Below are 19478 nucleotides of genomic sequence, written 5' to 3' on the forward strand. Positions count from 1 at the left end.
GACAACTGATTCTCACTTACTTGTGCATACAGGGCTTGACTCTGAAAATGAAACAACCACCCAAAAGCATGAGACATTACTTCTTTTGGCAGAATATCAGCATTTTCCATCTCTAAAACATTTTCCAAAGGACTTATATAATTCTTGCAACATCCTGATGAGGTAGGCATTATTTCCCCTCTTTACAGATAGCAAAACTAGGCAAAGAGTCAGTCAGGGATCCACCCTGGGCATTCAGGCAGGGGAAGGTCAGGACAAAATAAGCACTCTTTCCTCCTTTGCAGCTGTTCCTTTTGTCCCAGTGGGTGGCAATCCCTTTGAGACTACCACTCCTCTCCTCCACATGAGAACAGGCTGAATACGAAAAACCTGACTCACACCTCCCCAGCGCAGTGGCCACCACTGAACTGATGTGCAGGTGAAGGCTGACTAAAGAAGTACAAAGAAAAACACAGTTATGATCTGCTCCTTCCTCCAAGTCATGATCTAATCTGGGGTTGAATTAGATGATTTTCCCCATATCACAAGGCAAGTCTGGGTTAGAACTGGGAAATAATCTAAGAATTAGATATTGGGGCTACTGACCACACACACACATGCACTCACACACATCTCTCCAGCAATGCTAGGTTGGAAGAATATATACATAGCGGTCAATGAACTATATATATGTGTGTGACAGTATGATTCAGTGCACTGGGGGCAATGACAAGTCCTAGAAAGACACTTAGGTTTAAATGACCATTAGGCCTTTCTACCCTTCTAATGAGAAAAATGCATGTTTGATGTTTTTTTTCTCAGCTTACTCTACTTGTATAAAAAAACCTTCATTCCATCACCACTACTTTTGGCTATAATACATAGGGTAAACTAGGGTACCTCATTACATTGGGATGTGCAATACACAATCAACAGAGCAGTCATCTGAGCTGAATAGTCTGAATACAAGTAAAAAGAGCAAGTGAGCTTAAACAGTAGTATATTCCAATTTACAATATAAGCAGAACGAGTAAAAACATTGCTCCCATCGGATCCTTTTTTTTCCCCTCCAATACTGCCGTGCCTGTAAGATTGGCTTGGTAAACTGGATGCAGTGAAAAATAAGAATTCTGCCTCTTGGAAGCTCATAAAATGATACTAGAAAAAGTTTTCTGATGGCTGATCCACACAGACTGCAATTATTAGACAATTTGAGTGGGTAGAACAGAGAACCCTTTCACACGGCTCTGGAGAAATAGAAAAAAATATCCACCTCACATTTCTCAATGCTGTTTCCGAAAATGAGGAATGGAAACAAAAAAGAAAAGAAAAAAGGCAACACATTAAGAGTCTTTGTCACTGTCCATTGCGCCATACATATCTGCCAGCTTTTTAAACCGAGGTCCCCAGTCACTGAGGTAATCATAGTCCTGATCTCCATCCGTAGTCACCGACTCCAAGGAGCTGAGGGACTCAGCCACAGAACCATTACCTTCGTACGCGTAGGTTGCTAACGAGTCATACGGGGGTGCCGTTGGATCTAAATCATTTTCCTTTAACCTTTGGTTAATGAAATCTCTGACATCCGTGTTATCTCGCACTGTGGCAGTCCGCTGTGGCATGAAAAGTGTTTCCGGCACAATGTCTCTGCGGAATTTATTATCGTCTATGGCTTCGGGATTTCTCAGCGTGCCAATATCAAATGCCTGGGTATCTTCCTCTCCACCACCTTCATCATTATAACTGACAATGTTGTCTCTGATGTCTTCTTTCGAAATAATCAAAGGCTCTTTTTTCCGCTGCCTTCTCAGTGCTGCAAAAAGCACCACTGTAACTGGAAACAAAAGTAACAGAAAGAGAAAGGGAAAGGTTAATCCTTACATCCATTAAAATCCAGAAGAAATGCTATGCCCCCGTTTGAATATGAAGTTTTAAAAGATGTTTTGCAAAACTGCAAATGTGCACATCAGGTTTTCAGGCTGTGCATGCTCTGGGAGTACCTTGGGAGATGAAATGGCATAGATATGTACTAGAAGAAAGGAGATGTCAAGCTTGTAAGAAACCAAGTGGAGTGTGTTTTTGTCAGTAGGCCCATTTTTACCCAGAGTCATATAGTAGTTCTGTTGCCTTGAGAACAGAACTGGTTTCATGAGAGCTGGGAAGGAAGAAACACTTTCTTCAAAATAAGTAGCATCAGATGTTATTTACCTTGAACCCCCGGGGAGAAGATGCAAGTTGTGCTATGGACAAAGCTAGTATCTACTGGGCTATAGTAAAAGGTTAGCAAAGCTGCATTTCAAGATAAGTAAATCTATCCTCCTCTAGAAAAAGATTTGAATATGGAGTGGATTTTCAGACATCACAAGGTCCAAGTTTTATTAACTTCACTGGTATGATTTTACAATGTACATCACCTTATAAAGTATAATGGCTTAAATCTTAGACTGATGAGATATGGTAATGGTATCTTTTAATCTGCCCAAAGCATGAGATTTCTCAAACAGATATTTTATGCCTTTCATTCTAAAGTGTATATGTGTATGCGTGTATTTTTAATTTATTTGAAGGGCAGGAACACTCTCCAAACCAAGATCCAAATTTAAATATTTTTACTCAATAATAATCCTGGTACTGATGGAGAAGTAGACACAGAAGGAAGAAGAGTATATGTTCAACACTTCATGTCCTTCAGAAGCTAATTTCATATTTCTTAGCTGGATTCTACTTTAGGATGCTGAAAGGCTGAATATTTACAAATGAGCAGCAGACAGGAGCATGGATGTATTGCTACTTCACTGTTGCTTTGATAGTCTGAGGTCCACAGTGCCCAGTATTTCAGCTCTGCTGTGTAAACTCCAAGAAAAGGCACGTCTTGCGGTCTTTATAGTTCTTTCATAGCAAAGCAAAGCAAATCAGAAAATACCTAAGCTCATTGATAAGAGATTATAAGGTGGATCAAAATTATCTTTCATGTAATGTGTTTCTAAAATGGTGTGTGAATCAAAGCACAGTAACCATTAAAGACTTTTTCTTTTTTTTGGCAGTACCTTCCTCATTTATAATCTTTCTAAGGGCAATGCCAAGGACTAAACTCATCCCTCAAACAAAATTTTAGCCCATAGAAACCTGTCTTTCTTAGCTTCCTTCAACAGACAAAAAGACTATTTATTTTATTTTAATGATGGGTTCCCCTGCAAGATTGCTTAGAGCAAGATGTTATCTGTAGCTGTGCTCAAGCATGTTGTGGAAGAGTCTTATGCTCCTTCTCTCTGTTGACTGACTATAGAGGGATTCCAAGAAGACAGGATAAAGAAGAAAAGTGCTCTAATTCCTGTTGTGTCTTTACCATAGGAATAGTGTGAGTAAGGGAAAACATCAGTTAATGAGTTGAAAGGAAATAAGTAAGGTGGTGAAACTGAAGGAATTAGGAGAAGTGTTTCAGATAGTGAAAGCTTCAGGCTCCCATCCTAATGATGAGGATTTACTTACGGTGTTATGCAAGCATCCTAATCTGAATGTTCCTTCTTTGTGCTGCTGTGTAAAAATGCATTAAGAGAGAATTCTTTTCCTTAAGAGCATAAAGCTGTGACACTACATGGGAGGACTGGATAAAGGTCTATGTGAGAAAATAGGGAGAGCTGGAGAAAATTTTGAGAACTTGAGAAACACAGCCTCAATGTTGTATGGGCACGCAGGATAGTGACCAGTAGAACTATCTGAGAATAATATCATAGGAATGATAGCTTTTATGTGGAAAGGTTGTTGAAGAATCATCAACAAAAATGGTGCTACTCAGAATACGCAAGGATGAGACTTTGATTATGTCACGTCTCTGATACTTGAATAATTTTTTTTTTTATTTTGTGCTGAACTTGCAGGCAAAAAAACCCCAAAACATTAGGGGTTCTATGTTAAAGCACTTAACCTTTATTTGCATGTCAGTGTTTCACAGTATCTGAGGTCTCCTGATAAGCTGCTAGACTTACTTAAACTGCAACTAAACCTAGCAATTCACAGGTATTTTTTGTTGCTGCTAGCCTTTAAGCTGTGGTTTGGGTATGCCCAGAGTATTGTTTTACTCTCAGTAGTGGTTGCACATTTAAACCCTGCAACTAGCCTGGAAATAGAAATTTATATAGCTGAGTTAATTGAAAATCTGCTTATGGTGCATGGTGGCGTGAACAATATAGACATAAAGTGCTGCTTAGCACACAGAATCACTTATTTTCAATTGACATAAACCAGGAAATCATTCAATGTCAGATTGATATTAATGAGCGCAGTTGTACTAACGAGTGCAAGACTACCTGCGGCATTACATTTCTTTTTCTGGTAAGGAACTTGATACAAAGCGATCTCAGCTCTTGGAGGAAATGATATGATGTTTTGAAAAATTAATTTAATGGTGAAGTAAGGGTAAGATTGTAATTGTGGGAATCTTTTATGAAAACAGGATAGTGCTTATTTGGGCAAACCATGACTATATTGCCAAAGTCTGAAAATCACAACATAGTCTTTAACTCATCACTGGAGAGGGAAATTTCGCTAATAGTAAAGATCAGGATGATTCTGCAATGGTGATGAACATGTCCAAGGAAAATATGAGTTTAGTAGAAAGAAGCAGAATCACTGAGGAAACGTTTTCTCCCCTGCTTGGCCCTACTGCTGTAAAACTGGCCTGACTCCCTTCTTTCTTGGCCAGATATTAAAGGTGACTAACATCATCTCCCTGAGAGCTGCCTGTGCTGTATCATGCAGTTCTCCCCAGATGAACAGACTTTGGCTAATGGCCAAGGGACTGATTGTTTCTGCTGTGTAAAATGGGTGAATCCTGAAAGGAATGTGACAGATTTTGCAATATGTCTTTATTTTTATTAAAAAAAAAAAAAAAAAAAGAAAAGGTTGACCACCTGTAAGTGCTGTATCCAGAGATCTGTATATGTCCACATTCAGGATCAAACTTGTCCATATTTGCAGGTGTCTGAAAAGGAGGACTCTACAGCTTTTGAGGGAGTGCTTTAGTAGCCAGTCCATTTCAGCATCCTTTTTCAGCAGAACAGAAGCACTGAGACTTGTTTCTCCTCAGTTTACATGTGGGAAGTTAATTTTTTAAAATGGAGTTACCTGTCCTCCTTCTGTGGTCAGCAAGAAATAGACACCTGCATTGGTTTAGTCTGGTCTACCTCAGATAGCAATACAGGGATAGAATCAGTGTCTCTCTATAAGCACCTGTCTCTTTCCGTTGACCAGAGGGTGGAGCTCAGTTGCCTCCTCTTGTTTTGACATTGCAAACTTCTAGATATCTTAGATGTGTTCTGCACACAATATGTGTAAGCAGCCCTCAGAGGAGGAAGTACAATAATAAAAAAAGCAGGATAAAACAAGGATGTCTTTGCTTTGTTCTTGTCCTAGCCTTGTTACAATCACTTGTAGCAATGCAAAATAACCATGAAAAGAAGAAAATGCCTCTGAGCTACTTACCAAGTAATATAATGATACAGAGAAGAATGGCAATAAGAGCCCCAGTGCTTAGACCGGTGGGATGAATCAAGGCTTCAGCATTACAGGACAGCATCTTTCCTCGGTGGTCACAAGCACATACCCGAATAGTCACTGTTTCAGTGCTGCTTTGGATAGGGTAGTCATTGTCTGATATTACCACTGGCAAGAAGTAGGTACTCATTTCATGCCGGTTATATCTGTTTTTTCGGGTGAAAATCCCCGCTGTGTTGTCTGTAAACACAAAGTATGCATTAAATCTTCATCTGAAGACTGAAAGCAAGGATGAGTTAATAAAGAAAAATCTTCCAAGAAATTCACCTCTGTTGTCCTGCAGTGTAAAGTTTGAGGTGGTAGCTGCCTCAGGAGCTAAGGAGAATGAAAACTGGTGTCCACTGTAAGAGTCATCTTTATCAACAGCACTTAATGTTTGTATCAGCTGAAACAATAAGAACAAAATTATCTTCAAAATCAATAAATGTTATTTATGTACTTTATGATTGTAAAGCAATCTTATTACATATTTTTATTTTTTCTTCTGCTTTAAGGCAGCTGATCCTGCTATGGTGAGCTTAATAAAAATGATCCATGTGCTGCTGATGCTATTTAGGATCACCACGCTATTGTAGCCCATACCACCAGCCTGTAACATGATGAATTTGAAAGTTGGCAGGAAAATTATATTGAATTTAAGAGCAGACTCCAGCTGATGCCCCTCCAGATGGGTAGCAAACCTTTGCATGTGACAAGAAATAGAGATAAAAGGTGAGACAGTCCAAGCTGACTACCCAAAACTCATGTCACAGGAATTGTTTGTCTGAATCTTCCAAACTATCTGTTACTTTGAACCATTTCGAACAGGACCGGTAGAATGAAAATTATATGGCAGGAAATAGCTACATCACAGACAGGACCTGTAACAAATACGAACCTGAAACTTGAAGGAGGCAGTGGAAGTGCCTTAATAAAGCAGAGAATTACAGAATAAAAATGAATCAGGGATAACAAGGTGCAGTACAGAAAACAGCAGTCTAAAACATATTGTCACATTACCTGCAAGAATACTCAGTGTAATCAGATACTGTGCAGCCACTCTTTAGTTTAATTTTGCAAACCCAACAATGTGATGCAATGCAAAGTATACCTCTTGATGAGTAGTAGCAAAACTCAATTAATTTGGTACAGTTTCTTATTACAAGTAAACATCATACCTGTTCTGCCTTTGCATTTTCACAGACAAAGGTCTCGTAAAACATGGCAAACTCTGGAGCATTGTCATTTACATCCAAAACCTTAATGAACACTGGGACACGGCTGCTTTGTTTTGGGTTGTCTGAAATGATAAAATCAGAAAGATGAAAGATTTTATTTAGCCCAGCTACTGACTCAGTGCAGGAGAAGAAAAGGACAGGCTAATGGGCTCAGTGCCTTAAATTGTCTTAGTCACAACACTCCACTCATATTCTGTTGATTTCTTGGGAATGCATTATGGGGTGAATTCCACAAATCATGATGTGTTATCATTACTCTGATTCTGTGTAAACTATACATTTAAGATTGGGTGGGAGTCCTGGATTTACAAATTCTTTAGAACGCTCCGAATGATTATGAATGTATGTGTGAAATCTACATACACATAAATATAATTCTGGAATTAAATTAAATCTATTTATTAACCTAATGCAGTTTTGTGGCAACAAAGTTTCTAGAACATATTCATAGAATCATAGAAACAACTAGGTTGGAAAAGGTCTTTATGATCATCAAGTCCAACTATTACCCCAGGACTGCCAAGCCCACTACTAAACCATGTCTGTATGGGCCTTGTCAACACATTTCCTGAACACTTCCAGGAACGGTGGTTCCACCACTTCCCTAGGCAGCCTGTTCCAATGTCTGACCACCTTTTTGGTGAAGAAATCTTTTCTAATATCCAATCTAAACCTCCCCTGCACAGCTTGAGGCCATTACCTCTTGTCCTATCACTTGTTACTTGGGAAAAGAGACCAGCCACCTCCCTGCTCCGTCCTCCTTTCAGGTAGTTGTAGAGGCTATAAGGTCCCCCTGAGCCTTCTCTTCTCCAGACTAAACAACCCCAGTTCCCTCAAACGTGCCTCATCAGACTTGTGCTCCAGATCCTTCACCAGCTTCGTTGCCCTTCTTTGGACCTGTTCCAGCACCTCAATGTCTCTCTTGTAGTGAGGGGCCCAGAACTGAATACAGTATTGAAGGTGTGGCCTCACCACTGCTTCACCAGTCCCTTCCTTAAGAATGAAAAGTTGTGAAGATTGGATTGAATGACCTTTTTTTCCCCTCTCCACCTCATATATAATATTCTATCACCTAAAAATCTCGGGACACAGTCCCTTAAGCTATCGTAATTACCATGATGTTATATAAATAGTAACTGTGGCTGTGATCACAAATATTTTCTAATCTGTTGTGAATTGATTTGGCTGATATTCTAGAGTTAACACTAAAAGATACTGGCTGAAGGAGAGAAGTCAGAGAGTTGTAGTCTATGGGGCGGAGTCTAGTTGGAGGCCTGTATCTAGTGGAGTGCCTCAAGGGTCAGTACTGGGACCAGTATTATTTAATATATTCATCAATGATTTAGATGAGGGAATTGAGTGTACTGTCAGCAAGTTTGCTGATGACACTAAGCCTGGAGGAGTGGCTGACACGCCAGAAGGCTGTGCTGCCATCCAGCGAGACCTGGACAGGCTGGAGAGTTGGGCAGGGAGAAACTTGATGAAATATAACAAGGGCAAGTGTAGAGTCCTGCATCTGGGCAGGAACAACCCCAGGTTCCAATATAGGTTGGGGAACGACCTGTTAGAGAGTAGTGTAGGGGAGAGGGACCTGGGGGTCCTAGTGGACGGCAGGATGACCATGAGCCAACACTGTGCCCTTGTGGCCAAGAAGGCCAATGGTATCCTGGGGTGTATTAGAAGGGGGGTGGTCAGTAGGTCGAGAGAGGTCCTCCTTCCCCTCTACTCTGCCCTGGTGAGACCGCATCTGGAATATTGTGTCCAGTTCTGGGCCCCTCAGTTCAAGAAGCACAGGGACCTGCTGGAGAGAGTCCAGCGCAGGGCAACTAAGATGATTAAGGGAGTGGAGCATCTCCCTTATGAGGAAAGGCTGAGGGAGCTGGGTCTCTACAGTTTGGAGAAGAGGAGACTGCGGGGGGACCTTATTAGTGTATATAAATATATAAAGGGGGAGTGTCATGAGGATGGAGCCAGGCTCTTCTCAGTGGCAAACAATGATAGGACAAGGGGTAATGGGTACAAACTGGAACACACTTAAACTTGAGAAGAAACTTCTTCTCAGTGAGGGTGACAGAACACTGGAACAGGCTGCCCAGGGAGGTTGTGGAGTCTCCTTCTCTGGAGACATTCAAAACCCGCCTGGACACATTCCTATGTAACCTTATTTAGGTGTTCCTGCTCTGGCAGGAGGATTGGACTAGATGATCTTTTGAGGTCCCTTCCAATCTCTAACATACTGTGATACTGTGTGATACTGTGATATCATCGAAGAACAGAAGCACTATATAGAATTGGCAGATCCCCACATGTAAACATGGTTTTTTTCCCTATAGAGACTGTATAGAGCTAAAAGTTTGAAATTGACAAGGATATTCTTGAGCATAAAATACTGAAGAAAATATTGCTATCTTTCTAAATAAAAATGAAAAAGTTTGGAAATGCACCAGATTGTATAGACCATTCCTTATCCTGTTGGACCATTCGTTTCCCTGTTGGGGTGAGACAGGCTTTAGTCCTGAAGATTTCATGAAGAAATAAGGAAGAAAAGCAACAGGCAGCAATGTTGCCTAGGAGCTGGCTAGAATGGTGAAATAGTCAATATTCTGAGGCAAAAAGGCACCACTGACTCCTAAAAGGTACAAGATCTGCCCCCATATCATTTTGTCAACACCAGTCAAAGGGAAATTAAACAACTTTGCCAGGACTCAATCTTTGTCTTTTGTGCTCCACATAACATAAAAATTACCTATGCCAGGTCACCTAGACATACGTACCTCCATGCCTGGGAATATGTGGGTGTGGGAATGTGAGAGTGAAATCTATAAGGGAATGAGTGTGATCGAAATTAGTTTCATTTAAAATAAATACATCCTCCCTTCATTTCATGAGGGCTCACACTGAGTTTTGCTACGTTAATTTCCTACCCATATTAATATAGTTTATTAATGCATTTTAACCAATGATTCAAATGGAAAAAAAAAAAGTGCAATAAAATACAGCCGATCTATGACTCTGTATGCTTCTACAAGTATTCATTATAGTAGCTTGTTGAGTTAGGCTTTAATAAAAGTCCTATTACTGTGTTTATCATACTTTTATACATTCTCCAAAATTGGCACTGTATATTTGTATTACAGAGCTCAGTCATTTTGACAAAATATTGTGCTTTAAAGCTCCACAGTCCCATTGAAGTTAATATGATTCCATTAGGCACAAACCACTTTCTAATATGAGCCATTGGGCTAAATTCATTAAATGTATTAAATAACAGTTTATGTATAAGATAGATTAGGCTGCATGCTATACTAAAATGCATCAATACAAATGTTGAATTTTTATAATAGGCAGAAATCAAAGGTACTCATTTGAAGTTGCAGGACTATTGGCAAGACTATTTTTTAAGGGCATACCTTTCTAACAAATACATTCAAATATATTGGCAAATGTATTTCTTCTCTTCTCAAGAGTTACAATTGTTTTCTTTTCTGCTTTTTGAACCATGAACCACATCTTTTCATTTTACTTCTACATGCTTAAGATTCTCACAATTTAAAATGATACTGTAATAAATAGAAATGTCATAAAACCTCTCTATGCTCTATGGGCATGGGCCTTTCTTCTGATTTAATGAAAGTGTAAGTCGAAATATATATATATGTACATCTTTAAGCCTTTTTTTGTCATCTTTCAAATTATTTTTGCAAATTAATTGATGTCATTTAATTTGTTTGCATTATCCTTTAATTACCACTGGGCTCCATCTCAAAAAAAAAGCTCTACAGACTCAACAAACTGCTTGCATCTATTCATCTCTGTAGTGATATGCTTTCTGTTTAGCCAGCAACCAAACTGCTAAAGTTCTTTTTCTGAATATAGCCTCGAAGTCCTGCCAATGTTTGATTTAACCTTAAATGTTAAGAAAGAATATTTAAAAATACTCTAGGGATTCTCTCTGGTAAATCAGTTGTAATTCTGCAGCTGTGAATGAGTAGGTTTGTGTACTGAATTTTATTGCCAGTTTACTTTCTGACTATGGCAGATGTACTGACCCAGTGTTTCACCAGCTATATGTCTGCAGCATTCACAGCACAATTCTCTGGGATGCTGAGCACATTACAGCTCATACTGTGAAAAAGAAGAACACTAAAAAAAATTGGAGCTATCTACACTTACTGACAATTCTAGACAATTAAAGGCCAAACAACTTCTGTACATTTTTCTTTTTTTTCTATTGTAAAATGAAGCCACGAACAGTTGTCATTGAAACATGTTTCTTTTCATGACTTTATCTTTTTTCCATATCAAAGGGAGCAATCGTGCATCTGAATGCACATCCTGCCTGTAACTTGACTGGATATTTCTTTTAGATAACTTCGGTGAAATATACCTGGAATTTGATGTGATAGTATGTCACTGAGAGCAATCAGAGATTAGCTGGAATTTAGTGGAATGGGACTTCAGCTAGCCTTGCTAGAAATTACTGGTTTTGCCTAGGAACATTAAGCGGTAGTACTTTCCAGTCCAGCCTCTTGAGACTAAAATTAGTGAAGTAGCCTGGATCAGACCAAGGCTTGTTTAAACAGTAGCTGTATTTCAACCAAAAAAATTGCCTTTGGAAGGCATCTACCCCAGTTATGCCAAATTTGGTCTAGGCTCAGTGAAGCACACCCTGGGGAGTAGGTTCTTGTAGCCTGGAAAGATCCATACTGAAGAGTAATTAAGACAGAATCCTTTGTCAGACACAAGAGGTTTGGTTGTAATGGTCCAGTAGAAGGTCCGTTCTTAGGGGTGAAGTCAAAGAACTAAATGAGTATTTCGTATAGATGCTAAGCTGATTTTCAGGTAGTATACAATTTTGCATAATTTCATATTATTTCAGCTTTGCTGCGGTCAATGCAACTGTGCTTCCTAAATATTCTTGCTGTTCTTTTGTTTTTAGGTGGTTTTCCTTTTCCTCCTCTATCCAGGTGCTATCAGTAGTGTACAACTCTTGACCTATCATCACTTCTTCAGACTTAATAAAAACACAAACCCCTGACTAGCAGTCAGCCAGAAGTCAGTGTTTGGTATGCTGAAACCACATGCCTAGCATTAAAGTGTGCAAACTTTCAAAAGAGGGAGAAAAATATTAAGAAACATTATTCCTGTAGAGTCTAGCCCACTATGCTTTCACATAACTCCATGTGCTTGCCTCAGTAGTATTGTTTCACATCAGCTTTCAGTTTTAAAAAGATCTACACAATAAGGAAAGCTGGAGTGAAGTAAGTATTCTCTAGGTGCACTTCCAATGCCAATTTTAATATTCAACAGTCATGTTCAAAATTAAAAATGCCTATTACTGATTAGAAAACACGTAATTGTTGCCTTTCCTCCCTACTCAGCTCAGTTACTCCTTCATGAACTGTTTCCCTAGTAAAACACAAAATTGCAGACCACTTCTTGCAGTTTCCGCTTCTTCATTAGCATTGAGTGGACTATACATAAAACCTGACATCTGTCCAGCTGTGCTTTTCCACATGCTCAGCTAGAAGGCTAAATTCATTACATCAGAGACAGCAGTGGTATTTAGGTTTGACTTACTGATCTCTGCTGCTATTACTGTAATGTTGTGCCATAGCAGTGTTTCCCGGTCAAGGGGTTTTGAAGTAAATATCGAACCATTTCCTGAATTGATGTTGAATACTCTGTCCATATCAGTGTGTCGATCTACAGAATACCTGCAAATACAGAGAAAGTGGTTAGCAGAATGCTTTCCTTTTAATTTTTATGTTCTTAAACCATTTTCTAAGACTAGACATCAAACAGCTAGTAAATGGGTTTGCCTTTTGTTTTCAGAGCAGGATTCAGAGTCTTTATATATTCACACAAAGAGCTGGTCCCGAGCTACTGTATAATGACACATTGGAGGTTTGATTTAGAAGGTGGAGCACTGTCACTGAATAAATGAATTACTGCAGAATTTACATACCTCTGAGAATCATCAAAGCTTTGTTTTTAGTGAGAAATGTGAAGTCTGTGTCCTGAAAAATATGAAGTCTATTTTAAGGCTGAGTTGGCTTTCCCTTTATAAACCCCTGTTTTTATGGTTTGATATCTCAACAGTTCCAAATAATTTCTGATATAAAATTTGACAGCTGGGGTGCATTTCTGCCTTTCCCTTCCCAGTGTTTAAAAAGACTGCCCCCCTCCTCCAAACAAGTCAGCATGGAATAGATATTCATTATTCTATGGTACATATCACATAAAGGTTTGCTGCAGTTCATTAAAACTAACATGCTCAGTCCTGGTTGATGATATCTAGATGTGAAAATAAATGCTAACAAGCTCTGGAGGAGCTCAGCGTCTATAAACAGATTAAAATTTTCAACCTGATCTTTCACTTTTTTCTGCTGAACTGACTCCAACTTTAAAAGCACAGCTCTCCAGTTCACAGGAGAGGGTGCTGCCACCTTGATCTAAATACTGTGATTTGGTTTAATCTATCATGAAAAGTCTTGCATAAATTATGGAGGTTTTGGAAGAAATATGTCTCTGATGTTGCTAAAACAAGAATGCAATTGCATTATTCCGCTCTTGTTTCACGCCCAAGTGTGTGCTGTTGTACAATACACGACAGAGTCGTACGAGGCCCAGTGTGCTCCCTTGATCTCCTTGCAGGACAGGTCGATGGAGACAAGGCAACTGCTTCCACTTGTGTCCAGACAGGGATACAGACACAGCTGAACTGGTATGCAGTCAGATGAAAACTGGGCCAGGAGAATGACTGGCAGAGTTTACTGCCACTATAGAATTGAGGGGAACGTAGAGACTGAAGAAAAATTTCTATTCCCTGCTGCACCTAGGAGCAGCTGTGTGACATGTTGTTCACTCTGCGCAGATTTCCCAGTGCCTGTGCAGTGTTTCAGAAAGATCTGGCATGGAAGAAAGAGGGAATAGAAGAGTCTAGTTGAAACGTGATTCTGACAAAGGTTTAAAATGAACTAACTTGCCAATTATCTTGTAATTGCATTTTTTTTCTTCTTTGAAATCAAAAAGAATGGAATATATCCACAGCAAAGTAGATTGGCCTTATTCTAACATAAGAATTTTAGTATAGTCTTCCTTTCTAAACAAATAGCAAATATTAATTATTGGCACTAAATTTGTTTTTCTTTTTCCACATAAAATTCCTATGGAAACAACCAATGAGAGTCAAAGCTACTCTCTTGAAAAGCTAACTTTTTTTTTTCAGTAGGACTTGCATGGACACACTTTGTTAGTTTTTCGGGTGTTGATTTAGTTTTTATTTGTTGCTGTCACTTGACTGACAGTACTGCAATTTCAGCTGCACGAAGTCAGCTGTGGTGTCACTAACGTAGATCCTTTATGCAGCATTATAATGTTACCATCAGCTTGAAAAGATTATGTGAGGAGGTACGTAATAGGCAGTGCTGATGGATGGGACAGCTCCAGCAAGCTGTGTTGTTTTGTCCAAATCTAAATAGCACATCCGATTCTGTTGACTTAGCTGAAATGTTTGATGGAAACAAGTTTATACAAACCAGTCTGACTCTCTTATATTTTGACTAAGTAAGTATTTGATATGGTAAACATTTCATTTTAACTTTCATCCATTCAGGCTTTTATATGATATTATGTTTGGTATTCTGTGAATTCAATTATTTTTCAGATATTCTGTATCTCATTTCCATATCTTTCAGCTGAAATACTTTGGTATTTCCATTTTGCAGTAAATCTAGATTTTGTGCTCCTATTTGAAATTAAATATCAGGATTTTCCATAGTTTAGCTTTTCCAGCCAACTGCAATAGTATGTTTCAGGCTCTTATTCAGCAAGACATTTAAGTAAGCAACTAGCTTTAGGCATGAGTTGTCCGTTCGTTTGTTGCTTTTTTTTTTCCCTTCATTTATTTTTTTGCTCATGTTCCATGTTATGAATGGACTTAAAATGTCTTGCTGCCTTAGCACATTTTAATGACTGGTCATATTGCAATTACTATCTTTATAAGATTACCCAAATTCAATCTGTGATACAGTATCTGGAAGAAAAAAAAAAAAAAACCAACAAAAAGCAAAAAATTGTTCTGGACTTTTTAGTTTCTGGCAACTAATTGAGAACTTCTTTGAGATACTAAAATTTATAAAGTCTAAGTCCTTGTAAAACTATGTATATTCAGTCATTTGTACAGTGGAAAGTTAAACTCACAAAAAAAACCCAACCCAAAACCAAAAAAAGAGCCAGAGAACAGCTTCTTAATGAAATGTTAATTTTATTTCTTCATATTAAAAAGAAAATACATACAAGGTCAATGCAGTTAAAGTATATTCTAATTATACCATTAACCCTGGACCAGAAGAATGATTTTAATAAGCTAGACTGTCACTTCTGTTTCTCAGTTTGTATAATCCAGTCTCTTTTGATCAGGGACTGTTAATTATGTTGAATTGGTGGTGATTCTGACTTACGGATCATAACCCAGTAAGAACTAAGCAGGCAACATCAAACCCATTTTTACATCTATTTAATGAAATTACTGGTGAATATTTGTCAGATTTCAGGACTTCATTCCTTTCAGACCTTGAGGAATTGACAAGGTAAGAAGTTAAAAGGTATGTAGATTCCAGTTTCTCCTTGTACATAACAGGAAGAAGGCGAGGGTGAAAGAGAGAATCTAACACATGCAAATATGTTGTCAGTAAAATACACAAACAAAATTAAGCCTTACATTTGTTTGCAGATCATTTTCATCTGGGATACTTTAGTAAATCAAATCACAGCAGGGAGACAGTTCCAGTGACTGATGAACTTCATTATGCCTCTGAGGATTTACCATAGCAAAAAAACTCAGCTAGCAATTTACAAAGATCTGATGTACAATATAGCAGTGCCAGTTGCAGCGTTGGTTTGTTTTTTTGGGGTTTTTTTTTTTTTTTTTCATTATGCAGTGGTTCATAATATTTCAGTTTAGAGCAAACACAAGCAGAATGAAAAACTTCTTTTTATAACACAGCTGGACAGTGGAGTGTTACTCAGGAGTGTATTAATGTAACTATGCATGAATGGATATCCAAATATTGCCAAACATCTATCGGCGTATTTTTGTATTTCCTTAATGTCACACTACAAGTAAAGCTTATTTAGAAGGGCTGAACTGATGAAATGTAACTCTACCAATACACAGGTCATGAATGATTACACAGTCTGACAACCAGGGCAGGTATCTGCTTCATACTTTGCTGTAGCTTCATTGTCTTCTGATGTTCAGCAGCTTGCTGTCTAAAGTAACCACAAGTCAGGAAGATTTGTGGGTCAGGAAGGGATGTGTGTGTGAATTTTTCATAATGCATTTTCATAATGATATTGTGAAGGTTTCCTTTAATGGAAGATCAAAGGGGCTTTCATCTAACAGAGTTAAGACTCAGTTTGTTTAGAAAGAGAAAACTTCACTCAAGTAGAGGAGAAAATAGAAGGTTTTCATTGTAATATCAAGTGTCTAAAGATTATATTTTTAACTGTCAAGAAAAATTGACAAGCAAGTGACAAGTCATATATATACAGTCTGATTGCATCTTCCCTGAAGCTCAAAGTGAAAATCAGGTTTAGCATCTCTGTTGCATGATGGAAAAAAAAATAATCACCCTGTCAAAAAGATGCAGCGTCAGCCCATGCCCCTAAATTCTAGGAGATACCCAAGATATTAGCACCACAAAATTACATTTGTTGCAAACTAACATATCTTAGGCTACTGCTCTCTGCTGATTTCCTTCCCCTCTCACTGATTTTCATGTTTCTTCTTGCTGTGTTTATTTCTATTACTCTAACCCTTTCCTCATTTTTTTTCTCCTTTCACCTTGCTGTTGCATGTTATTAGAGTATAAAGGAGACAAGTTTTCCACTGCACTGCATCAATTTTGATGCCTCTGCTGAATTTTGCTCAATAATTATCTGACACTTTAATATGCAAAGTACCTATACTGTATTAAAGAACTGCCCTTTGAAAGATAGGTAAGTTTTAGCACACACATTCAATTAGTACAAAAAAGCCAGTAGGCAGTACTCAACAATGAACAGCATAATCCCTATCTGCTCTAAATCACCTATAATTAGGATCTGGTGCTGGTGCAAAATGCAAATGGTTGTAGTTAAGGCCACAGGGAAGCAGGAAAGCACTCACTTCACTCTCCAGTGCCATTGGATATAAAAAGGCAGATTCATGTGAAGACTGCAATGGGCCTGGGTGTCACCCCAACCAATTCTTCATCTTCATGCTAACATGCCCATGAAGACATAGAATCATGTTATAGAAGGTGTTCATTCTGTTCCTGAGCTTCACCAAAGTCAACGAAACAATATGTTGCTGTTCCGGTTACTATACTCTGCTAGTCCAGAACTCCATATAATTGTTGCATGTTGTGATATAAATGAAAGCAAACCTTCATTAAAATTAGAAGGCTTAGTCTTGAACAAGAATTAACATGCAGGGCATTGCGTGCAGACTGAAGACAGCTAGGGTTTCTGCCGGAAATGTTTTAGATTATAATTTCTTCATCTAGGAAATTAAGATGATGATATTTAACCCTCTTACAAGATGAGCTGAGAGCTTAAAACTTATTCATGCCTCATAAACTTTGTAAGATATTTTGATGAAAGATAGTTCTTTACAGAAGTGAAAAGTATTGAGGGATTGGATTTTTATTAAACCTGCGTTGTTCTATTTTGGTCTTAAGACTACTACTGCATTTCCAAGGTGCCCAACACAGAGAAAATTGAATGCTGAAAATTGACCTGGGTTTAATATTGTTGCATTTTTTCATTTCCTCCTCTTACTGCCTTGTGAGTAGCAATGAACTTTAATTAAAGCACGCAACTATTTAAAAGTTCCTTTACACTCTATCCCATATGACTTAAGTACTCCAGTATGTTTTTAAATGTACTGAAATAATGTACCTGTTAATATATAAAAGATGAAGGCTTCAGTTTAGTTACTCCATCCTTTACGCTGCATGCAATTCCTCTAAGACTAGTTTATTGATTCATGGCAAGTGTAATTTGTGAAGTCCATGACACTGATTCTTATCTTGCTAACCTTACACTGATACAAGTTAAGATGGAGTCTGCGTGCACGAGCTGCTTTTAAACCATTTCTACTTGCAGTTTAGAGAAGGTAAATGTGACCTCTGTTAAATAGGTCTAGATGCATGGGAGAAAAAAATGGCTGCTGAATCACCCCCCTGTTATATAGCCAAAAGGATGCACCACACTGCACTAGAAAATATTAAAGGTGGAAGGAGAACACTTACATCTTGTTAGTGCTCTTCTTGCAGTAAATTCTTCCATAGCAGAAAGAGGCACAAACATTAGTTACTGGAGTGGATAGGATGTAACTCAAGATGCAAGGGCCATGCAAACACTGTTACACATACCTAGATATGCTCAAACGTGAGAGATCATTTACCATCTAAAATACTCCATATTTAAGCATACCTGAACAATTTCATTGGTACAAGTGTTTTTTTGTATATTGACATGAGAAAAGCAAAATTAAATCTGTAAAGAAAATTACTCACAAGCTGAAATAGTCTATGCTTACTTGACAGGGTTCTTGGCAGCATCTGGATCCTGAGCAGTCACTGTTCCTATTACAGTGTTTATTGGAACGTCTTCCTTCACTTCCATTATGTATGCCGGTCTGCTGAACACAGGCGGTTCATCTACATCCTCCACCTGAATTCTGACTGTAGCTGAGTCCTTAAATGGCCCCAGATAGAGGAATCGAGGATCCACATGAATATTGGCAGCTTCCACTTTCAATATATACAGGTTTTTACTTTCAAAATCCAATGCCTGGGAAGAGGAGGGGGAAAATTAAAAAAAAAGAAAGAAAAAAATTTGGGAAGTCTGTGGACATTGCTGTGGCTTGCAGCCAGATGACCCAAATGAATAGGGGGATGTCATGGAGAAGCCTTTGTTAGATAACATAAGCCTGAACTGTAATTACAGTGCCAGCAGAAAGGAGAAAGATAGAGCTCCATGATATGTTATAAAAAGAAACCAACACACTTTTTCAGGGAATTCTATGCCTGGCACTCCTAAACACCAATTAACCTCTCATTCTCAAATGGCCTTAACTTTTCATGCCTTAGATTCTATCATTTTTGGCATTTTGATGTTTCCTGGTATATTCCTTGCCCCTAAGCACCACATACTAAAGGGGGGGAAGCATTTCTAGGAGCTGCTTGTTTAAATATTGGCATTCCATCACTGAAACAAAGCACCGTGACATCTGTGTGACATCTAGTGTCTGGACATCCGGAACCACCCATCAAGCCAAACATGATTTTGTGATAGGCTATGACTGTATCACACTCTGTTAAAAGTATGAAGCAGCAGCACTTAGCAATTCTCTGTTAAATGTGGGGATAGAGTAGTTGTCCTGTTTTTCCATTAGGACGTGGAAGATTCACAGCTTCTGTCAACAATGGACAGAAATGCAAATGGAGTTAGACTGATATAATAATCAACCCCTGGAAGGCATCTCCTAAAAAACAAGTAATGACAGGTGTCGTACTGATATCAACAAGCAAGTGCACGTTCAGAAAATCTATACAATGTCTATCTAGTGATGACTGAACTTGAACTGATGGAGGATGATATCTGTAACCTTATCAAGCTTTCCTGATAGCCCACTGTAAACAATATTTCTCAAACCTTTTCTGACAGCCAATGTGC

At 38.5% G+C, this 19478-nt stretch overlaps 1 protein-coding gene across 1 annotated transcript in view; it reads right to left on the bottom strand.

Moving 5' to 3' along the window:
• Positions 1 to 824: 824 nt before the first annotated feature.
• Positions 825 to 19478, bottom strand: part of LOC308217351 (cadherin-6) — a 46666-nt gene continuing 28012 nt past the window's right edge. Inside the window, exons 6-11 of the mRNA XM_080610363.1 lie at positions 18340 to 18593; positions 12330 to 12466; positions 6690 to 6811; positions 5800 to 5917; positions 5461 to 5712; positions 825 to 1813 (exon numbers count right to left, since the gene is read on the bottom strand). Coding sequence (XP_080466489.1) covers positions 1323 to 1813; positions 5461 to 5712; positions 5800 to 5917; positions 6690 to 6811; positions 12330 to 12466; positions 18340 to 18593 — 1374 coding nt within the window. The 3' untranslated portion in view covers positions 825 to 1322. The remainder of the gene's footprint in view (positions 1814 to 5460; positions 5713 to 5799; positions 5918 to 6689; positions 6812 to 12329; positions 12467 to 18339; positions 18594 to 19478) is intronic.

Source organism: Psittacula echo, assembly GCF_963264785.1.
Source record: "Psittacula echo genome assembly, chromosome: 2".
In the NCBI taxonomy this organism is placed as follows: Eukaryota; Metazoa; Chordata; class Aves; order Psittaciformes; family Psittacidae; genus Psittacula; species Psittacula echo.